This window comes from Trichinella spiralis (assembly GCF_000181795.1).
Source record: "Trichinella spiralis strain ISS 195 chromosome Unknown Scfld4, whole genome shotgun sequence".
NCBI lineage: Eukaryota > Metazoa > Nematoda > Enoplea > Trichinellida > Trichinellidae > Trichinella > Trichinella spiralis.
Window position 1 is genome coordinate 8,640,804 of NW_003526943.1, and position 20,444 is coordinate 8,661,247.

The 20,444-nt window shown below is 33.4% G+C and overlaps 1 protein-coding gene across 1 annotated transcript; it reads right to left on the minus strand.

Moving 5' to 3' along the window:
* Window positions 1–1,346: 1,346 nt before the first annotated feature.
* Tsp_02123 (putative transmembrane cell adhesion receptor mua-3) lies at window positions 1,347–20,427 on the minus strand. The gene is made up of 54 exons (XM_003377867.1): window positions 20,200–20,427; window positions 19,839–20,070; window positions 19,681–19,779; window positions 19,492–19,560; window positions 19,190–19,342; window positions 18,473–18,562; window positions 18,000–18,086; window positions 16,396–16,548; window positions 15,683–15,874; window positions 15,471–15,623; window positions 14,860–15,009; window positions 14,421–14,582; window positions 14,273–14,365; window positions 13,837–14,154; window positions 13,631–13,783; window positions 13,315–13,467; window positions 13,097–13,249; window positions 12,738–13,044; window positions 12,370–12,671; window positions 12,097–12,258; window positions 11,906–12,037; window positions 11,720–11,848; window positions 11,417–11,557; window positions 11,292–11,360; window positions 10,999–11,151; window positions 10,799–10,945; window positions 10,477–10,635; window positions 10,231–10,383; window positions 10,014–10,166; window positions 9,582–9,953; window positions 9,362–9,511; window positions 9,014–9,181; window positions 8,803–8,955; window positions 8,472–8,720; window positions 8,219–8,365; window positions 7,656–7,802; window positions 7,443–7,592; window positions 7,149–7,286; window positions 6,900–7,076; window positions 6,752–6,838; window positions 6,464–6,610; window positions 6,240–6,407; window positions 6,061–6,204; window positions 5,493–5,570; window positions 5,288–5,434; window positions 4,790–5,025; window positions 4,417–4,672; window positions 4,224–4,352; window positions 4,040–4,167; window positions 3,510–3,903; window positions 3,149–3,451; window positions 2,864–3,083; window positions 2,007–2,592; window positions 1,347–1,577 (listed from the first exon to the last, which is right to left on the minus strand). The coding sequence occupies exons 1-54, from the start codon at window positions 20,425–20,427 to the stop codon at window positions 1,347–1,349; spliced, it is 9,750 nt and encodes a 3,249-aa protein (XP_003377915.1).
* Between the last annotated feature and the right edge of the window lie 17 nt (window positions 20,428–20,444).

Genomic DNA, 20,444 nt, shown 5'->3' on the forward strand with positions numbered 1-20,444 from the left:
TTTTCGACTGTTTTTTATTCTAATATGAAAATTTAGATGTAATTCAAGAGAAAGTTGAAATTGCTCATCAGAATGTATTGGTCGACGTCAGCCAATTCCAACGTCACTCATTGCAACATGCGGATACAAATGAGCGAGTTTATTTGCCTACTAAAGATGGTAAAGAAGCAGAAAAAACATGAGCAAATTATTATAATTGATTAAAAAAAAATAATGAAATCTTTATGTATATATATATATGCGCAGAGGTTAAACAAGAACGAATGGAACAAGCTTATACTGGAGTGTTGAAAGAAGTGTCCACATTTGAGCGAAATTCTCTCACTCACTCTGAACCAGTTGAAAAATATCACATGCCAACTAAAGAAGGTGATTTTTATTTTTTTATTTTATTCATATAATGAAAAAACAAAAAGAAATAGAAACATCCAATATTTAATTAATATGCTTTTGAGTATTTTTTTCCTTTAATAATTTCATTTATTCATACTCTCTCTCTCTTTAATTATCATTTTTACATGTGAATAGAACTGGCTCGTGAAAAAGTTATGCACCAAGTGCCTGGCTTTGATCAATCTAAGCTGAAACATGCCGAAACTGTAATAAAAACTACTGTTGATGGTAAATGCTTTATTATTTTTTCATTTGAATATTATTATTAAAAATATTCAAACGATTCCAGTAATATACAATTCACTAGCAATAGTCTTATTTTTAGTGATTGATGACAAATGAAATTTGCTTAATTCCAATTGCTTCAAATTTATCATACAATTTGAATCATCATCATTTATCTCAATGAATCAAAAATCATCGATTTTTATTTCCTATCTGAAGTATTGAAATATTCTTACAATTTTATATCAACCCATTTCTTATTCCAATATTTATTTATTTATTTAAATATGATTTTGTCATTTAAATTTGAAAAAGTTTATGAATCTTAATTTGAAATAAAATTCTGCGTTTGAAACAGTTGTTATTTTTTTACAAACAACTTAATAATAATTATGAATATTTGTTGATATTAATATAAAAACATTTTTCCCTAAATTTCATTTCTATCTACTATTGTCTTTGATATACTACCGTTTGAATTTGCATAAACGTAAAGCAATAGTTTTATGAAAAGTAATAAAAATTTACTGACATCATGCTTTTTTGAAGTTAATATATATATATTAAAAAACAATTTCTCAACAAAAAAACAAATTATTTTCATCACTGATTAGAATTTTCAACGGGGAAAGTATTCACAGGATTTTTTCAACAAAACCTTCTTATCGTATGTATCCTGAAAAAAAAATTCATTTTACAAAAGAAAAACAACAGCAAAAAGTACAAATTCAACGGCATACTTGTACGCTTTCTGTAATTGTAGAATTTGAATTTGAATTTGAAATTGTCGTTTCCACCGATATACAGTCAACGTCACGATCTTCTTGATCCTGATCCGCTTTTACAGTGCTTGTTGTTGTTGTTGTTGCAGCTGAGCATTTCACCTTCGACTGATTCTTCTTGCTCACGCTGAAGTCGTTCACTTCAATCACACTACGACCACAGTCCACTTCCTGGACCTTAAAAATAAATTTAGAAATTCTATTTAGAAAAAAATTCATTAATTCACTAAAATGCAAATTAGAATCATCAATTTGTGTTTTATAAAAAAAATTCATTAAGAAAAGTTATTTGACGCTATTTGGCTAAATTCTAAAATAATTTCTATAAAACAAAGGTACATAACGTAATCGTTCTGCAATGGCATTTAATAATGAAATAAATGTTCATTTTTTTATTCTAATTTTTATCAAAAAATACAATTAATTGATTTGTAAAATTATCAATTCATTCGTTAATCTTAATGCTAAAAAAATTAAATTTCACCGTACTGAACGATAAGTTCCTCCGAAAGATGATGTCGATTTTAGCGTTCTGTTATCGTAATCCTACAAATAAAATGGATAAACAATGGTGACAGTAATGCTTAAATGCAAATATGATGATACCTTTGCCGTCGATTCGGTAATTTCATCATCAGCGCTTTCACTAGCATCGGTGACAGCTTCATGTACATCGGCCTTGACTATTTTTCTAATTTCCGTACGTTTTACATTTTTAACCCGTCTAACGATCTCTTCTTCAAAAGTCGATTCACTGAAATCAGATGAACCACTAACTGATCCTCCGGAATACAGATATCCATTTGTCCGGCCTTGTCTGGCGTACAGTCCGCCGTGAACGTCCGAATACACAATACTACCACTGCCTTCCCTTTCTACCCCGGACAAATGAGCCCTGGGTATTTTTTCCATCCTCATCTGGTCTGCGTCCAAGTATGCATGCAAATGACTGGTGTCGATCGGCTCGAACGAATCGAGCGAGCTTTTCGGTTTCAGTTTTGCACGTGGAATTGTCACATCTGCATACGGATCCGCTGCCTTGCCGACAACAAACGGTGATGCAGAAACTGCGCTGAAAGCGGCATTGCTCTCACTGCTCGTTGATGCATCCATTGTGGACCACGGCCACACTGCGCGACGGTACGCAAGCAGTGGTTCCCTGTACCACAGACTTCTCTTTCTCACACAGTGGCTGCAAGCAGATGTTTAAATTAATTGCACCACTTATTCTATCCAATCAAATTTTCACATTACCATTTAAGACAGAAATACAGTAGACAGCAAAGTGTGATCAAAAAGAAAATCACCGCAAACACAATCAGCAGTACTACTCTCATATCAGTATCACATCTTTCACCAGTGAACCATGGATGACATCTTTGAAATTGAGATAGATAAATTTTGTGACACATACGCACACGCACATATGCATGGAAAAAATTTAATCAAATAAAAAATCTTACTTGCAAATTGGTTCAGGTCGACCTGGTTCATGGATACAATCACCGTGATCATTGCAAGTGGAGCAACTGGCTGCTGCGCAGATACGACCAGGTAAAGACGGATTTCCATCTGCATATCCCGCAGGACATTTACAAGTATATCCTACATCTAGATTCACACATTCCGCAACTGAAGAACAGTTTGTCAGGCCTAACACACATTCATCTACATCTCGTTCAGCTAGAAATGCATTGTTATGTCGAAAGATTGAAATTCGATTATGAGTAAAAGTAATGCACACATACCAATACAGTAAGTATTTGGACCGAAGTTTTTGATAAATGGACTATTACGGATGTCCACAAATCCTTGTTGACATTCACAACGAGCACCTTGTAATTCAGGCAAATTCACACATGTGGTATTAATTGGACAGAACGGAACGTCAGCACAGTAATCTACTATGCACACTGTACCCGGCTTACTACCAGGCGGTGAAATGTCAATGAATCCAGGTTTGCATTCACATTTGTATAATTTCGGTAGATCAATACAAATGGCATTCGGTGAACAGTTGTTAGTAGATGGATCGAGGCATTCGTCAAATTCTTAAATTTAATAAATAACAGAATGAACTACAAAAAATTACAAATGAGAATCCAGTACCTTCTAGTCGCTGACATTTTCTTCCTGGCAAACTAGGATCAACATCTTTATATCCTGCTGGACATTGGCAGGTGTATTCGTGTATTCCGACAGCAATGCATGTAGCCACAGGATGGCACTGATTCCACTGACATGGATCGAAAGGATCTGGCTGTAATTGATTAAGATAGAGTTCTGTACCTCCAAGACTGTAATTTGTTGAAACAGCGGAGTGGTAGAGTTTATTCCAAGCTGTCTGTGCACTGCTGACAGTTCCCTTTTCAAAATGGACAGTAAAATTAAATACAGATCCAGATTTATTAGTAAATTTGAATTTCATTGGATCTTCGATTTGAATAACTTCAGAGCTGATGTAATACGGCCAAATGTCTGTGATGCGATAAGCTTGATCAACCTTGAATAAAATTAAAAATTGCATTGCAAATTAGTCGTTATAAATGAAGTTCAATTGCAACATTTTTAAAACTACATGTAAATTGTGAACATGAATTGCAGAAATAAATCAGTTGTAGCAAAAATTATATGCTTACTCCTTTGATGAAGAGATTGACCAAATCTATATGCTCAGGAGCTGAAGGATCATTGAACAATTTACTGAACTGCAATGGAGTATCACCTCGTCTAGCAACAAGCAAAGGTAGTATAAACGACTCCAATGCTAGAAATTATTGATGATTAAAAATTGAAAAGTTATTCAAACCACTGCAACTTTACCTTTGCATGGATGACTAGATTCCTTTCTGCCTTCACCAATCGGACATGAACAAATTTTGTCACCAAAGCAAATTTCACCTAGCTTTTCATTGCATTTTTTATCACCACATAAAATTTCAGTAGGTTGGACTAGAATTTCTAAGAAAAAAATGGTTAATCTCAATGTCCAACAACAAATACAAAAACTACTTACCAAATGGATTAATTTGAATAGGATCAATGTAAAGCTCAGTTCCACCAATTGAATAATCTGTTTCCTTGATTGAGGACATGATGTAATCCCACACAATTTCAGGCGACAGGTTTGAACCCTGTCTAAGGTAAACTGTGTAATTAAAGACAAGCCCGCTTGACCAACTTGCGTTGTATAGCAAAGGAGGCGTTATTGCTTTTACATCAGTCGTGACAAACAGTGGCGCTAACTCAGTTGTTCGAACAGCATTTGATATCTGAAATGGAGAATGATAAATGATGAATAGCATTTTAAATATTTTTATTACACGTACCCCTTGTATAAATATTTTTTTAATTTCTATATAATGTGGATCTTCTGGATTTCCATACACATTAGACCAATATAAAGGTGTTTCCTCTCGACGGATCACCCTCAGTGGGAAATCAATTGCCAGTACACTTTCACAAAGTGAATGAATATTTTCACGCATAAAACCTGGTTGACAGTCACAATGTGTACCACCTACGCAGTATTCTTCTAAAGTAATGTTGCAGTAGTGTGAACCACATGGGATGAGATCCGGAGGTAAAGTAATTGGTCTAGATGTAATTATTTCAGGTATGGTTTCTAAAACGAAATGATAACATTTGAAAGTTTATTATATTCAGTATTAAAAATTTATAGTTAAATAGATAAATAAATGTATTAAGAAGAAGGTCAGTATAATTACAAAATGCTAAAAATTACCAGGCACTAAAAATATCTAATGCATTTTCACTTTCTTATTCAAGTTTGTTAAACTGAACAATAATAAATCATATTCACAATATTATTTTATGTAAAAACACTGAATGTTAAAAAAGAAGAAAATTTTAATTTTAGCACTCACGTTTGACGCACTTTCTTCCAGGCTTCAAAGGATTGTCAGATTCATCAACAAAACCTTCTTTACAGTAACACATGTATGAATCATCTGTATTTTGGCAAATCGCATTTTGATCGCAGTCATTCAAAGTCGGATGCTCACATTCATTTACTAAATGATTGATCATTTTGTATAATTCAAGAATTATAATTTTGAAATTATAATTTACCTCTGCACACCCGTCCCGGCTTATCCGGATCAGGAGAATGATCTTCATAAGGAGGTATGCATGTGCATTTGTAACCATCTGCAATGTCTTCACAGATGGCGTGACGGTCGCAGTCGTTTAGGTTGACACTATCACACTCATTTAAAACTACAATAAAATTATTTAAAATGAAATAGTTTTTAATTAATTTACTAATCAAAGTCATTAGCTATCCCTGTTGTCAGGGATTGGGTGACACGGATATAAATTTAAAAAAGTATATTAGTATGTAATAAATAAGTGGTGTGCACATGCATTGTGACCTGCATATGCTCATCACACAGTAATGATGAAAATCATATACAGTTATATATACAATATCACAATGACGATTACTTAAAATATGAGCATTTGTGCAAGGCAAATTTACAGTGGTTTTGGAGTAAACATGGATTTAATTCAAATGCCACATTTAAATAATTGTTGCACAGCAAAAATACGCATTTAGCAAAGCAATCACTGCGATTTTTGATAAATAATAAAATAACTTCACAATCTGTATCCAGTTTTAGAAACAAAACCAACTTACTCAAGGTGCATACTCTTCCAGGGTGCAGTGGGTCGCTGTCATAATATCCATCTTTACACTGACATTCAAATCCAATTGCTTTATCAATACAAATCGCAAAGCGACTGCAATTATTCATCAACGGTGATTCACATTCATTGATCACTAAAACATTTTTTAATTAGAAAGCACTATATAACTATTAAAGTACAACTTGCATTTTGTGCACACTCGACCAGGTTGGTTTGGATCAGGTGACTGATCCAAGTATCCAGCAGGACAACGACAATTATATCCAATATCAGCATCTTCACAAATTGCTGTTGAAGCACAGTTATTCAGGTTAGCGTCCAAGCACTCATTTACTTCTTAAATGTATAAAATATGATGCTTCTGCAATTTAGCTACAAGTTCATTCATTTACTTTCTTGGCACATTCGGCCAAGCCGTGTCATATCAGGTGAAGTGTCTACGTATCCGTCTCTACACCGGCAGGAATAGCCCTCATCATTTGAGGTTTCTTGACAAATTGCAAAATTATGGCAGTCATTTTTTGTGGGATCCAAACATGCTGGAATTTCTGAAAAAGATGGGATAAAATGATGCCTGCTTTTTTAAAAAATACAGTAAAATATCTCACTTCTGACACATATTCGACCTGGTTTTTTTACAGGATCAGGAGACCAATCTGCATAATTAGTCGGACACTCACATGTATAACCTTCTGGATGAGTACTGCTACCTCGACAAGATCCCAACAGTGAGCAGTCGTTCAAATTTGGGTCTTGGCATGGGTGCTCTGAACAATCATGCATGCATTTAAAACATAACATATTATGGCAAATTAAATGTCAAAATACTGGTTTGTGGGAAGAAAGAAGGTTTTACAGCATTGCAGATTCTTCCTGGATATCTTTTTGCATCCGGCGAATGATCTTTAAATCCAGGCATACATTCGCAGCTGTAGCCCTGAGTTAATTTTATACAAAGAGCATTCTCTGAGCAGTCGTTTAGTCGTCTATCTCTGCATTCGTTAGCTTAAGTAAAATAAGTTAATAATTGAAATAAAATTAATGAAGAAGCACAGTTATTTCCTTTTTAAACAATACCTCTGACACAGTGCCTGCCTTGTTTGCCATTTAATGATTGATCAACATAGCCTGGAATACATTGGCATGTATAAGAGCCGTCAGGTAGTGGTTCACAGATAGCATCTGGACTGCAGTCATGATTTGGGGGGCAGACATCTAAAAGTATTTTACTTAAAGCAACAATAATAAATAAAAGAAATAAACCTAATATGAACAGTATTGTTATGATAAAGCAGAAAAATTTGAAGCATAAAAATTGAATAAAAATTCATAAAAAATGAAGTTTCATTTTGAAAAAAATTTTAAAATTACCTGGACGCGTGCAAATTCTTCCTGGTTGGAATGACACAGGCGATCTGTCGACAAAACCATCTTTGCATTCACACGTATATCCATCTTGAAGATCACGGCAGTGAGCATTTGGGCTACATAGATCAATACCTTCGGCACATTCATCAACCACTAAATTTATAAGAATCAGAAAAAGCATGAATTGTCAATAAAATAAACATTCCATTCACATACGTTTCACACAGAATCGACCTGGACGATTAGAATTTGGTGAGCGATCCAAAAATCCTTCACGACATTTGCAAGAAAATGATGCATCAGTGTTTATGCAATCTGCATTTTTGTCACAGTCATGAAGTCCGCTTTGGCATTCATCAACAGCTAAACATTGATAAACTTTTTTATTTGCCCAATGAAATCATTGATGAAATAATTTAACAAATTCACTTTAATCTGTTAAAATTAACTACTGCTCTTTGTGAATGAACTATAATTATAAACTATAAATGCTAAAATTTTAAGACTTACTGTTATAATGTTTTAATTTCTTGGATTCAATGAAAAATAATTTAGTTTGATATCAAAATTCATTAAATGAACCAAATTATGAGAAACTACTCACTGCTGATTTTGTTGAAATGTAATAACTATAGCTTCTGTTATCGTAATAACTTAAATTCTTTCAAAAATAAATAACTGAATAAAGTAAATGACAATAGGATTAAAATTTTCAATCAGATAATTAATTAAATGTGAATAATGTTTATGACGTTCGACTTTATTTTTCAAACACTTACCCCTTCGGCATACTCTTCCTGGAAATGCCGGATTTGGAGAAACGTCTTCAGAATCAGCAGGGCATAAACATTTGTAGAAGTCAAGGGTATCTATGCAAGCGGCACTAGGATCGCAGTCATGTTCTCCAGTTTCACATTCGTTGACGACTGAAAAAACAGTCATAAGATATTATTTAAACACGTCTTATAGTTAATGTACTCTTTTTGCACGCTCTTCCTGGGTTTGTTGGAACAGGACTAATGTCTAAATAACCTTCTAGGCACTGACATCGGTAACCAAAGAGATCATCAAAGCAAGCAGCATTTCTGTCACAGGTGTTTAAATTTGGATCAGCGCATTCGTCCACAGCCTTGTGACACACACGACCAGGCAAAAGGCCAGAGTTAGCACTAACGTCAACGTAACCAGATTTACAACGGCATTCATAACCGTCTACCAAATCACTGCAAATTGCATGCGGATGACAATCGTGGAGATTCTTTTGAGCACATTCATCAATTACTGAAATTTAACATCTCTTACAATCATACAGAAATATAGATATCATTCAATGAAATTCATAAACAAGATTTTATTTTTTTACATGGCTTGCAGACTCTTCCTGGACGAGTCGATCGATTTGGAGATACATCTACAAACGACTCTTTGCACAAACAAGTATAACCATCAATCTTATCACTGCAGTATGCATTTGATGAACAGTCATTTAGTTCAGGATAGTGACATTCATCAATGACTAAAAATTTTGACATTTAATTGCAATATAAAACAACACAGACCAATGTAGCTCATACCAGTGCATCGGTCATTGTCAGGATTTCTTTGATACGGTTCTGGACAGACACAGATTGGTTGACCATTTACCATTCGACAAATTTCATTCTTCTTTTTATCACAAGAATTGATATCACTAATGCTGCAGCTTGAATCCATCAAAACTGAAGGCTCTATAAAAAACTCTGCTAGAAGATTTATGATGATCAGCTGCTATTATAAATAGCGTCCACTTAATTACATTTTTACGGAAAACATTCATGATTTTGCTATCATTTTCGTAAATGCTTATAATTAGTATAAGAAATGATTCAGTTAAAATTTGGAATTCAAATGTCAAAATTAATTATCTTAGAAATATTTCTCACCTTTTAAACATACTCGACCAGGTAAATTCAGGGGACTGTCAGAGCGATCAACAAATCCTGGCAAGCAATGACATGTGTATCCTTCATCCTCATCAATGCAACGCGCGTTTGGACTGCAATCATGCTGATCCTGTTCACATTCATTGATTTCTAAATGCAACAAATAACAAAAATATAATTCTAATTCACTATACATTTAAAATTGTAAAACATCACTAACTTTTTGGCAAACAAATACGTCCTGAACGGTAGAGAGGATCGGCAGAATGGTCCACAAAATCTTCTTTGCAGTGGCAGCGGTATGATCTTGCGGTATCAATACAAACGGCGTTAGGCGAGCAGTCGTTTAAATCACTGCTTTCACATTCGTTTACAACTAAATAAAATTTAAGATAAGGAACTATTTGATAACAACGTCTTTTTATTGCGTCTCCAAAATTACGTTTAAGACAACTTCGCCCTGGAAGCAACATTGCATTTGGAGAAACATCTTCAAAACCAGGAAGACATACACATGTAAAGGAATCTGGTGTATCAATGCATTTTGCGTCTGATGAGCAATCATGCGCTCCAGTAGAGCATTCATCCTTTACTTAAATTGAAATGCAGCAGTGTAAAAATTATGAAGTAATTTGAAACATAAAAGACATACGCTGGCGACAAAGTCGGCCTGGTTTGCGATTAGCATCAGGAGAAATATCAATAAATCCTGGTGCACATCTACATTGATAACTGTCCATTGTGTCTTCACAAATACCCCCAACCTGAGCGCAATCATGAATGCCATTAAGACATTCATTTACGACTAAATTGTGCATCATATTTAAATGCATTATTTTAACAACTTTCACAAAAAGCAAATCTCTTACGTTGTTTGCAAATTCGACCAGGTCGAGATGAATTTGGTGAAATATCAAAAAACCCATTTTTGCAAGAGCACGTATATCCACCTTCTGTTTCTGTGCATACTGCATTAACTTTGTCACAGTCATTTAAAGAAGGGTCATCACAAGCGGGAATTGCTAAAAATAATAATGACGTGTGTGCAATTTCATTTCATAAATATTTTCAGGTATAAGTTTTGATAAATAAAGGTAACAGATAAACTTTAATACTTCTTAGACAAACTCTTCCGGGTCTTGAAAATGGATTAGGTGATTTATCTTGATAACCAGATGGACATATACATTCAAACTGGTCTTCGCCTTTAGGTATACACTGCGCATTAGGATCACAATCATTGTTGCCTGGACTGCACATAACATTTACCACTTCTGAAAGTATTGAATTTTGTTGAAGTTTCAAAAGCAATATTTAATTTTTTAGCAATAAACGTATTCTATAGTTACAGATGCAATCAAAAAGATATCCTCTAAATTTAATTCATAACAGTGTGATACGTTAATGTTTTCTCAAAATTTGGCTAAAATGAACTACCTTTTTCACATAATCTTCCTGGTTTAGAAAACTTTAGCTTATCAGCATATCCACTTTTGCAAACGCAAATGTAAGATTCATCTGTATCAAGGCATACAGCATTGGGTGAACAGTCATTCAACATGGGATCTGCACATTCGTTACGTTCTGTAAAACTGGGAATTAATGAAAGTATTTTAATATAGGCGTAAATTTTTTACTTTCGCGACAATCTAATCCAGGCATTTGTCTGGGATTCGGAGATACATCTACAAATCCTGGATTACATTGGCAAAGATAACCTTCAGCCAAGTTGATGCAGTGTGCATTAACAGAGCAGTTATGATTGCCAGATTGACAATGATCTTCACTTTCTAAAGAAAATTCCAATCAAAATAAATCAAACAAAGAAAACAATTTCATAATAATATGTTACTCAGTATGCATACGCGTCCAGACTTCTTTGGATTTGAACTCAAATCTAAATAACCCACTCTACATTGACATAAATAACTTTCTGGTGTATCAATGCACAATGCCATTGGATCACAGTCATGAGTTTTTGCCAGACATTCATTTATTACTGCAAAATTGGAAATGTTATATAAAGAATTTTAAAATTTTGTTGCATCCCCTTACAGCAAATCTGAGTAGCAGGATCTCGAACTGAAAACTTCGGACATTGGCAAATGTGGTTGCCATTTTGGTCTGGAGCACAAATTTCATGGCGCCTAGCATCACATGACGCTTCCAATTTAGGATCACATGCACCAGGTATATCTAAGCATAATATTTTAGTAAGAAAAAATATTATCAAAGATTGAAATATTAAATAAAGAAAAAAGACAATGAAGTAAAATTGCAGAGAATATTATAAAGAAATAATTTGTAATATCGTACCACAAATGCCACTTTTTGGATTTCTCTCTAACCCATTCTTACAAACACATTCATTTAATCCACTGGGCTGCTTAACACATTCTTCATTTTTAGGACAAAATGACACATCACCAACAGTGCAACCCAAAACCACCTCTTCCATTTTACGATCTGATACGGACAGTTCCTTCACTGCAGAAAAATAAAGCATTTAGAGATTAAGCATTGAGCAAAACTTCAAATGCATACCGCAAAATCCAGTAGAAGGAAGACGATGATAGTCATCAGGGCACACACACCGATAATTACCATATGGTGATTTTTCACATATTTCTGGATCAGGACAAGATGTTTTAACTTCTGGGTTACAAGAATCTCCACCTGCAAAGAAAACACTAATTATACCAAATCAAATAGTTAAAATTTACAAAAATGTTCACCGCAAACATCTGTCAAAGGATGTCGCTTAAATCCTTCTGGACAGTCACAAACATAAAAGCTGTCTGAAATGACAATGCATATCTCGTTTTTGGAAGCATCACATGCGCTCGTTTCATTCAAATTGCATTTTCTTTTTTTATCGCTTAATGCCACAAATGGAGCTAAATAATTAAAAGTATTTTATGTATACTGAATGCAGAACAATAAATTAAAATGTTTATTAATGGAGAACTGTTTTTGAGTTCTTGAGGCAAAATATGAAATTCACTTACGGCAAGCTGCTTTTTGAATCAAACTACGCAGCCGGACGTTCAGATCTGTAAATTCTTTTACAAGAAACACCCTGTCTTTGGAGCCGGCTATTTCAACCAACTCCGCCTCAGAGACGTGATCAGTAACGCCCACAGCGAACATGAGAACATTGCTTTTTTTCGCTTCATTTGCAGAGAAACTTACAATATCTTGTGAACGGCCATCTGTAATCACAATTGCAACACGGTGGACACCAGTTTCAATTGGTCTAGCACCACGACTTTCGCTTAAAATGGTAAAAAATTTTGTAGCAAATGTAGAACTGAAGTAAAGTAAATAAAGCACTGAAGCACTGAAGTAAATAAAACCAAAAAATAGTTGCCTTTACCTGAATCCAATTTTAAACATATCTGTTAGTGCATCACCAGTCTTCGTCAATCCAGTCAAATATTCAACACGGTTCAATGCTTCATCTACCTCTGCTTTACTATTTGCCTCTTTGAAATCTAATTCATGTCTGATCTGATCGCTGTATTGAATAATTGCTAATCGTGTATGATTAGAACCGATGGTGAAAAGATTTATGAATTCTCGTAAAAATCGCAAAATTTCGTTTTTGAATACAGCTGAACCTATACTTCCTGATCCGTCTAAGACAAACATCAAATCAGTTGGCTGAGTAGGACAATATGTTTCTAAAAAATGTATATGTTATTATAAAGTATGTAACGACCTGCTTGTGCTTACGTATAGTGCACACTCGACCAGGTGGCAAATCAGCACTGCTAGATACATCAACATATCCTGGCGCACAAACACAAGCATAGCCTTCTGGAAGATCAATACAATCAGCGCTGTCATCACATGTGTTCAGAGTTCTCAAGGCACATTCATTGGTAGCTATATAAAACGTAGTTTTAATAATTTTATGGATGGGATCTTATCATAGAAATGAAAGTCGCTACTATTAAAGCATTTTCGACCAGGCGGAAGATCAAATTGTGATGATGCATCAGTGTAACCAGCTTTACAAGAACAAGCATAACCTTCTCTGGTGTCCACACATTCCGCAAATGGCGAACAGTCATTTAAAACAGGCGAGGCACATTCGTTTACAACTGAAATAATCACAGATCAGAGTAATGAACATATTTGCAGCTATACAAGATTTATTAAAATATATATCCAAGTAAATTAACAAATACACAAAGCTTTCTGAAAATTTATTGTGAAGAAAATGTTTTAGAGTCGTCACTTCAAAAGTCAAATTGCAGTTCTTACCTTGTCTGCATTTTCGTCCAGGTTTGTTCACTGGATCATCAGAAACATCAATAAAATCAGGTTTACACTGACAAGAATGTGAATCTACAGAATTTGTGCAAAACGCATTTTTGTCACAGTCATTTAGCTGCTTATCATCACAAGCATGTAACACTAAATTGAAGCATAGTAATCATACATGCTAATATTTAATTTTATGAATTTACTTTTGCATGTTCCATCTTCCAAACGTTCAGCATGTGGTGGGCAACGGCAATAATAATTGCCATTGACTTCCGTGCATATTTCAGCTCCATGACAAGCGTTAGGATCTGATGGATCACAAGGTTCCATTATAAAAGAAATTTCTACTGAACTGGACTTCATTTTTGGCAAAATACAAGCACGCCCCGGAAAATGGTTTACATCCGGTGACACGTCGACAAAACCCTCACGGCATCTACATACATAACCTTCTTTAGCATCTTCACAAATGGCATCTTCTGAGCAGTCGTGCAATTTTTTGTCCAAGCATTCATTTACAGCTACAACAGTATATTTATAGATAAAAAGCAACATAATTTCGCCAGTATTTACCAAAAACACATTTTCGCCCAGGTAGTTTGTTGTAGTATTCCGACACATCAACAAAACCAGGCTTACATCGACATTCATATGACAGGGCAGTGTCTACGCATATAGCATCCGAATCACAGTCAACATTATATTTTTCAGCTTCATTGCACTCATTTACAACTAAATGTTATAAGATATTTACATGCATTGAAATTTAACTGTTTAAATGACATACGTGGAACGCATATCCTCCCAGGAGCGTTTTCAGGATCTGTTGATGCATCCACAAAACCTGGTCTGCACTGACAAGTGTATGATTCAGGTTGATCAATGCATTCAGCATCTGAGTGGCATGTATTCAGCTTCAATTCTTTACACTCATTGACACCTTGAAATACTGAAAAATGTAACAAGAAAACTTTTATTCAAATAAAATTTTACCTTTACAACGTCCATCTGGCAAACGAAAAACTCCATGAGGACAACCACATTTGTAAGCACCGTCATTGAAAAGGCACACTTCGAAAAGATCCGTATTACAGGTGCGAGGATCGTCAACTTTGCATGATGAATCCTCTTGCAGCATTTTAACTTTAATAAATAAAATTAAGTAAACAAACATATTAAAAAATTATTCAAACTTTAAATTTATAAATAAAAAACAGTACGTGTACCTGCTGAGCAAATTCTTCCAGGAAATTCTTTGCGATTTGGCGATACATCAACATATCCTTCCTTGCATCGGCACAAATAACTTTCCGCTGTATCGATACAGACCGCATCCGGAGAGCAATCATGATAATGCAATGTGCATTCATCTCTCACTTTAAAATGCAAGTTCATATTATTTTAACTGTAAGGCGTGCTAATGAAAATGGTTTAAGTTAAATCAATTATTACTTGGCAAGTATTTAAACAAAATATAATGTACATTTAATTTTTTCAATAAACTGCACTAGTTAACGTATTTTCTAAAGCAAGCTGCATTTGCAGACTAGTTTTGATTTCAAACGCTAGCTTTTCAAAGTTTCTCTTTCAGTAAATCTATTTCTAGCATAAAACTCTGTCCTTGTGAAAATTATAAGTTCCCTAAATACGTAAACTATATTAAATCAAATAGATGCTCCGTTTCCTGTGCTCATTGAAAGCATAGTTCAAGGACGACTGAACAGTATGATGACATGCATGATGTAATCATAAAGAAAGCATTGTTTGATTAAAATAAAATCAAAAATGGTTATCAAAGCATACAATAAAGTTAAATATACAATAAAATAATGGTTACATTCTTGACAAATTCTTCCAGGTTGCTTTCCGTACTTCAGTGATACATCCCAGAAGCCAACTCGACAATGGCACAGATATCCGTGCTCAGTATCAATGCAATCTGCGTCATTAGCACAATCATTTTTTCCACGATCCAAACATTCATTTTCTCCTGAAAATAGTCACATAATCAAAAGGGATAAATTTCAGTATACATAACATTTCAACAACTTTTTTGACAACGTCTCCCTGGCTTGAGAGCTACGTCATCAGAGACATCAAGCCAATTATCTGGACAAACACAATTATAAGACTGTGGTGTGTCTATGCATGTTGCAACTGGATCACAGTGATGAATTCCAAGATGACACTCATCAATCACTAAAATGCAAAACGTTAAAGTGTGACTCAAAATGCCGAACACTGCAAACATAAAATAGATTATAATCAAAAGAAAGACTGCTTTTTTAAATAATAGTAACATTAATTCAATAACTAAAACTTTTTGCACATTTAATTTTCATTTATATGGTACAAAATAATTTTCCGTTAAATTTGCATATTCATTTATTACAAAAACACATTTCTCTTTCACAGTATAGTTTTGTTTGATTTGTAAAAATAGTATTCTATAATTGAAGAAGAGCAATAAATTTATTCCATAAGATATGTAAATTTTTCAAATTTTCTCCTTAAAAAGCAATTTTCATTCTTGTCAAAATTACTGAAAATTGCCATTTTACCGATTATCATGCTGATGCCCTAAAATTGTCACATATAAAGAAAGAACAGGTGCGCATTGGCACAATTCTCATTGTGCATATGTCTGCTTTCTTATTCTGCAAGAATGAAAATAATTGAATAGTATTAACAGTACAAAACAGTTTAAAGTTAATTTTCCAAAAATAACAAGATTAAAACGCTACGTTAGAAAAGTAACTTACATTGGCGACATACTCGACCAGGCTTTTTGTGATCTGGAGACAGATCAATGAAACCGTGAGAGCAGGCACATTCATATTCTCCAACCTCTTTGGAAAGACATATAGCATGGTTGTCACAGTCATTCAAAGTTCGATTTAAACATGGATTATTAGCTAAAAAGTTCATTATGAAAAAATTTACAAATAAAAAATGACAGTTAAAAATTTTTTGAATGAAACTGCTCCATTCAGCATAATAATAATACAACTTGACATGATTTCATATACATCTTTAAATTATTCTATTAAAAATTTGAATTTGTTAAATTATTCAACGGGCAATGTTTTACAAGCAATCAAATCAGTTGTGCTAGAAGCACAAGATTTTTACAATAGCTTCAAATGAAAATGTTATTTTTACTAGGTTATCAAAACAGAATAGTTCCTGTATAAGCGCTAGCTTAAATATAATAATAGTCTACAATGGTCCATTATTCAACAGTTGATAAAATTACAATAGCTGATTTCCTGGGTTTGAATTGAATATTTTTTATTGAAAAATTAAAAAAAGTAATTTTATGTAACTTATCGTTTATTGTTTTTGTTGCTATTAACGTACGTAATTCAAAACTAAGTACATTCTTATACATTAGAGTGTAGTGGAGTTGAGAATTGTGTGACCAGTAGTAAATGTAATGATGCGCTAATCCGTAGCTTAAGGGAATGCAAAAAACAAAAGTAATAATTTTAAGAATCTTTTAAAAAATGCAATAGCCCTGCAAGAAACACAACTTCATTTAATGACATTAAATAAAAATATCTGATTAGAAAATAAATTAATATACTTCATAAAATGAAGTTAAAACACTTCAGAAAAATCAAAGTATTCAACTAAAAAAGAATTAAGTTACTCCATGAGATCTAAAAAAGAACTGAAAAAGTAAAATTTACCAAAATGGACATCTACAAGTCCATCGCACTGTAAGCTTTTGTAAAGCAACTGCAAAAATAACAACAAGGATAGAATATGAAACCATTTAGATTTCGTGATCATCGAAAATGTTAAACTGGAAATGAAATGTTGAACACCAAAGAAGAATAGCCCTAAAGTTTGCTAGCGTACAAAAGTTCAAATAGCAGATGGTGAGCGGATAGTTGAAAATAACTAGATAATGTAAATGATCCCAGCAGATCAACGTCATTGAATTTTGAGATTCAGCCAATCATGCAACACTGCTGATTGCTGTTGCTGAGAGAATGAGGAAGGTCACAGGCAATCTTTGTTGCACAGAATGCAGTTATAATGGACTGCTGCAATGCTGTTTTTCCATCAATGGTAGGTCAAAAATACTGAGCGGCAGCTACTGCATTCTGGGATATGCATATATACATATAACGCTATTGTTATGAATGTTAAGAATCTTTTTCCCACAAGTTATGAAGCCTCCCATGAATTTGGATGTCTTGAAAGTGTTTTGTCTTAAAAATATTTATAAATTTGAAAAGAATTCTCGCTTTAAAGACTATTTCTGGCATGAGAAATGCGTATTCAATTGAAAAATGTCTCAGAGCATAGAAAAGCTCATCTGCAAGGTAGGCAAGGTGTTTTTATTGTTACAACTAACTTTCATATCCTTTAAAAATGAATAATAACCATATGGAGTATAAAATATAAAATGTGTTGAATAATTTTATGAGTATTAAAAATTTATCTATAAAATTAGAAGCAAAATTTTCATAAATTATTCAATTTATGCTATTATAGAGCTTCTTGCTTACTGTTTAAGAATTATAATAATAATATGAAAAAATTATTTATATTTAATTTACATTACTGGATGATCTCTCAAAACTAAATTAAAAGTTTTGAATTTAATGCAAGTACAAGAATAATAAAATTAGACAATTACTGATCACATTCGTAACTTTGATGGCAAAAGTATTTTCCTAACTTAAATCAATTTTTTTCAAAATTATTCCCGCATTAAAAAATGCACAAAATATCTGTTCTTTTTAATAAGAGAATTAAATATTTCTTTACCAATAGAGCACTTCCTTCCGGGATTTGTAGGATTGAGGTCAATGTAACCCGGCTTACAGCGACAAACGAAAGAGTCAATTGTGTCCAAGCATTCAGCATTCAATTTGTCACAATCGTTTAATGCATTGTCCTTGCATTCATCAACAACTGAAAAGATCGAAAAATAGCATTAACAAATTTTTGCATAAATTTTTAAAAATGTGATGAAAGCTTAATTACTGTATTAAAAATTTAACAGTTTGGATAATTGTTGAATGCAGTTTTTACTATTACTAAGAAATACCTATTCCAAAAATATTTTTTAAAAATGAATTTGATTTGTTAATACCCCTGATGATTCAAAAAGATTTTGATCATCATTAAGTTTGAACAATGTAGTGACATATTCAAGCAAAAATAATTCAGCTGTTATGACTAATCAGTGTAAAACTTATAAGATAATACATTTAATATTTTAATAATGAATTATTTCAAAATCCAACAGTGATCAAACATAGTAAAATAAGCTTTTCAGTAGTAAAAGTGACATGTAACGTTGAATTATATTTGAAATATTTTCGTGTTATTTAAGAAAAATTTCAATTTCAAATTTTGAATTGCAGTATTTTGCATTGAATAAAGGAATAATAATAAAGGAACATTTAATTGATCGTAATATTTGCTCACTATCCTAATTTTCAAATATTACCATTTATTATTTTTCACCAAAATACATTTAAACAACAAATCCTAAAAGAAAATCAGAACTTTCAATTAAAAAATTCACGCGCTTACTTAAATGACATATTCGTCCAGGTCGTTTCGTAGGATCCTGTGAGCGGTCAATAAAACCATCTTTGCAACGACATTTGAAGCTTTCTAATGTATCCAAACATTCCGCATTCTCACTGCAATCATTGTCTAATTTGTTTTCACATTCATTTTTTACTGAAAAGATGCTTAATTTAGTATAGCAATAATAAAAAGAATAGTACTTCAAAATATTTAATTACTAGGAATGCACTTTCTTCCAGGATATTGATTCACAGAAGGTGAGATGTCACTAAATCCTTCCCTACATTGACATGTATACCCACCAGGAAGATCCAGACAGTCAGCATTTCGATCACAATCATTCGTGCGGGTATCTTTGCATTCATCCACCACTAATAATAATAAATGATGCAAATGTATCGTAATTTCATACTTTTAATAATAAGTAACTGTACATGGAATGCACTTTCTGCCTGGATATTTTCGAGGTTTCGGTGAAACATCTAAATAACCTTCTTTGCACAAGCATTCGTATGAGATTGGATTATCCATGCAAGTTGCTGTCGGATCACAGTCATTTAACTTTGAGTCTGCGCATTCGTCCACCAACGCTGCAAATAAACAATGAAAGCGTATATAATGTATAAAAAGGAAGTGATCCTGAACGTACAAATGCAGAGTTTCGATTTCGGATGACGCGCATAGCCAATTTTGCATGAACAACCGTATATGCCGTTCACTTTTGAGCACATTTCATTTTCACCATTGCAAGAATTATTCAAATACATTGCACAAAAGTTTGCCTCTGATGCATTTGTGAAAATACTGACAGTGACTTTCTGATCGTAGATCAGTTCAACTGTTGGACTTGATTTCCAGATTGCATCGTTTGTCATATAACACTGGTCTGTATATGGTAATCTTATATAGCCGGGACGACAAGCGCACTGGGGAATATTATTAATAATCTATTCAAATAATTTTACTTGATTATTTTTTCAAATAATTTATAATTGAAAAACAAAGCTTACCAAACATATCTCATTTAATTCATCACGACAGTGTTTCATTTTGTCTTGATTGCAAGGAAAAGTACTGGCCACTAAAAGTGATGGTTCATGCTGTTTTTTCCTCTGAGAAATGGTCTCCCTAGCACAATGCATATCATCCAGGTAGCCGTTGGCTAAAGGTTCGTCAGAACCATCCAGACAATCAATTTTTGAATTGTTAAACTTTAACAAGTCTATGCATCGTGGCATACCACAACGGCATTGGA

Bases quoted from the DNA above. Each gene is read 5' to 3' on its own strand.
- Tsp_02123 (XM_003377867.1), bottom strand. From the start codon at position 20,427: ATGCCACGATGCATAGACTTGTTAAAGTTTAACAATTCAAAAATTGAT. The intron at 11,558-11,719 runs GTAAGAATGGGT...TATTATGCTTAG, and splicing joins TGGATTAAATGAATGTGTTT to ATATACCTGGTGCATGTGAT. The intron at 5,435-5,492 runs GTAAATTATAAT...TCAATCATTTAG, and splicing joins GCCGGGACGGGTGTGCAGAG to TAAATGAATGTGAGCATCCG.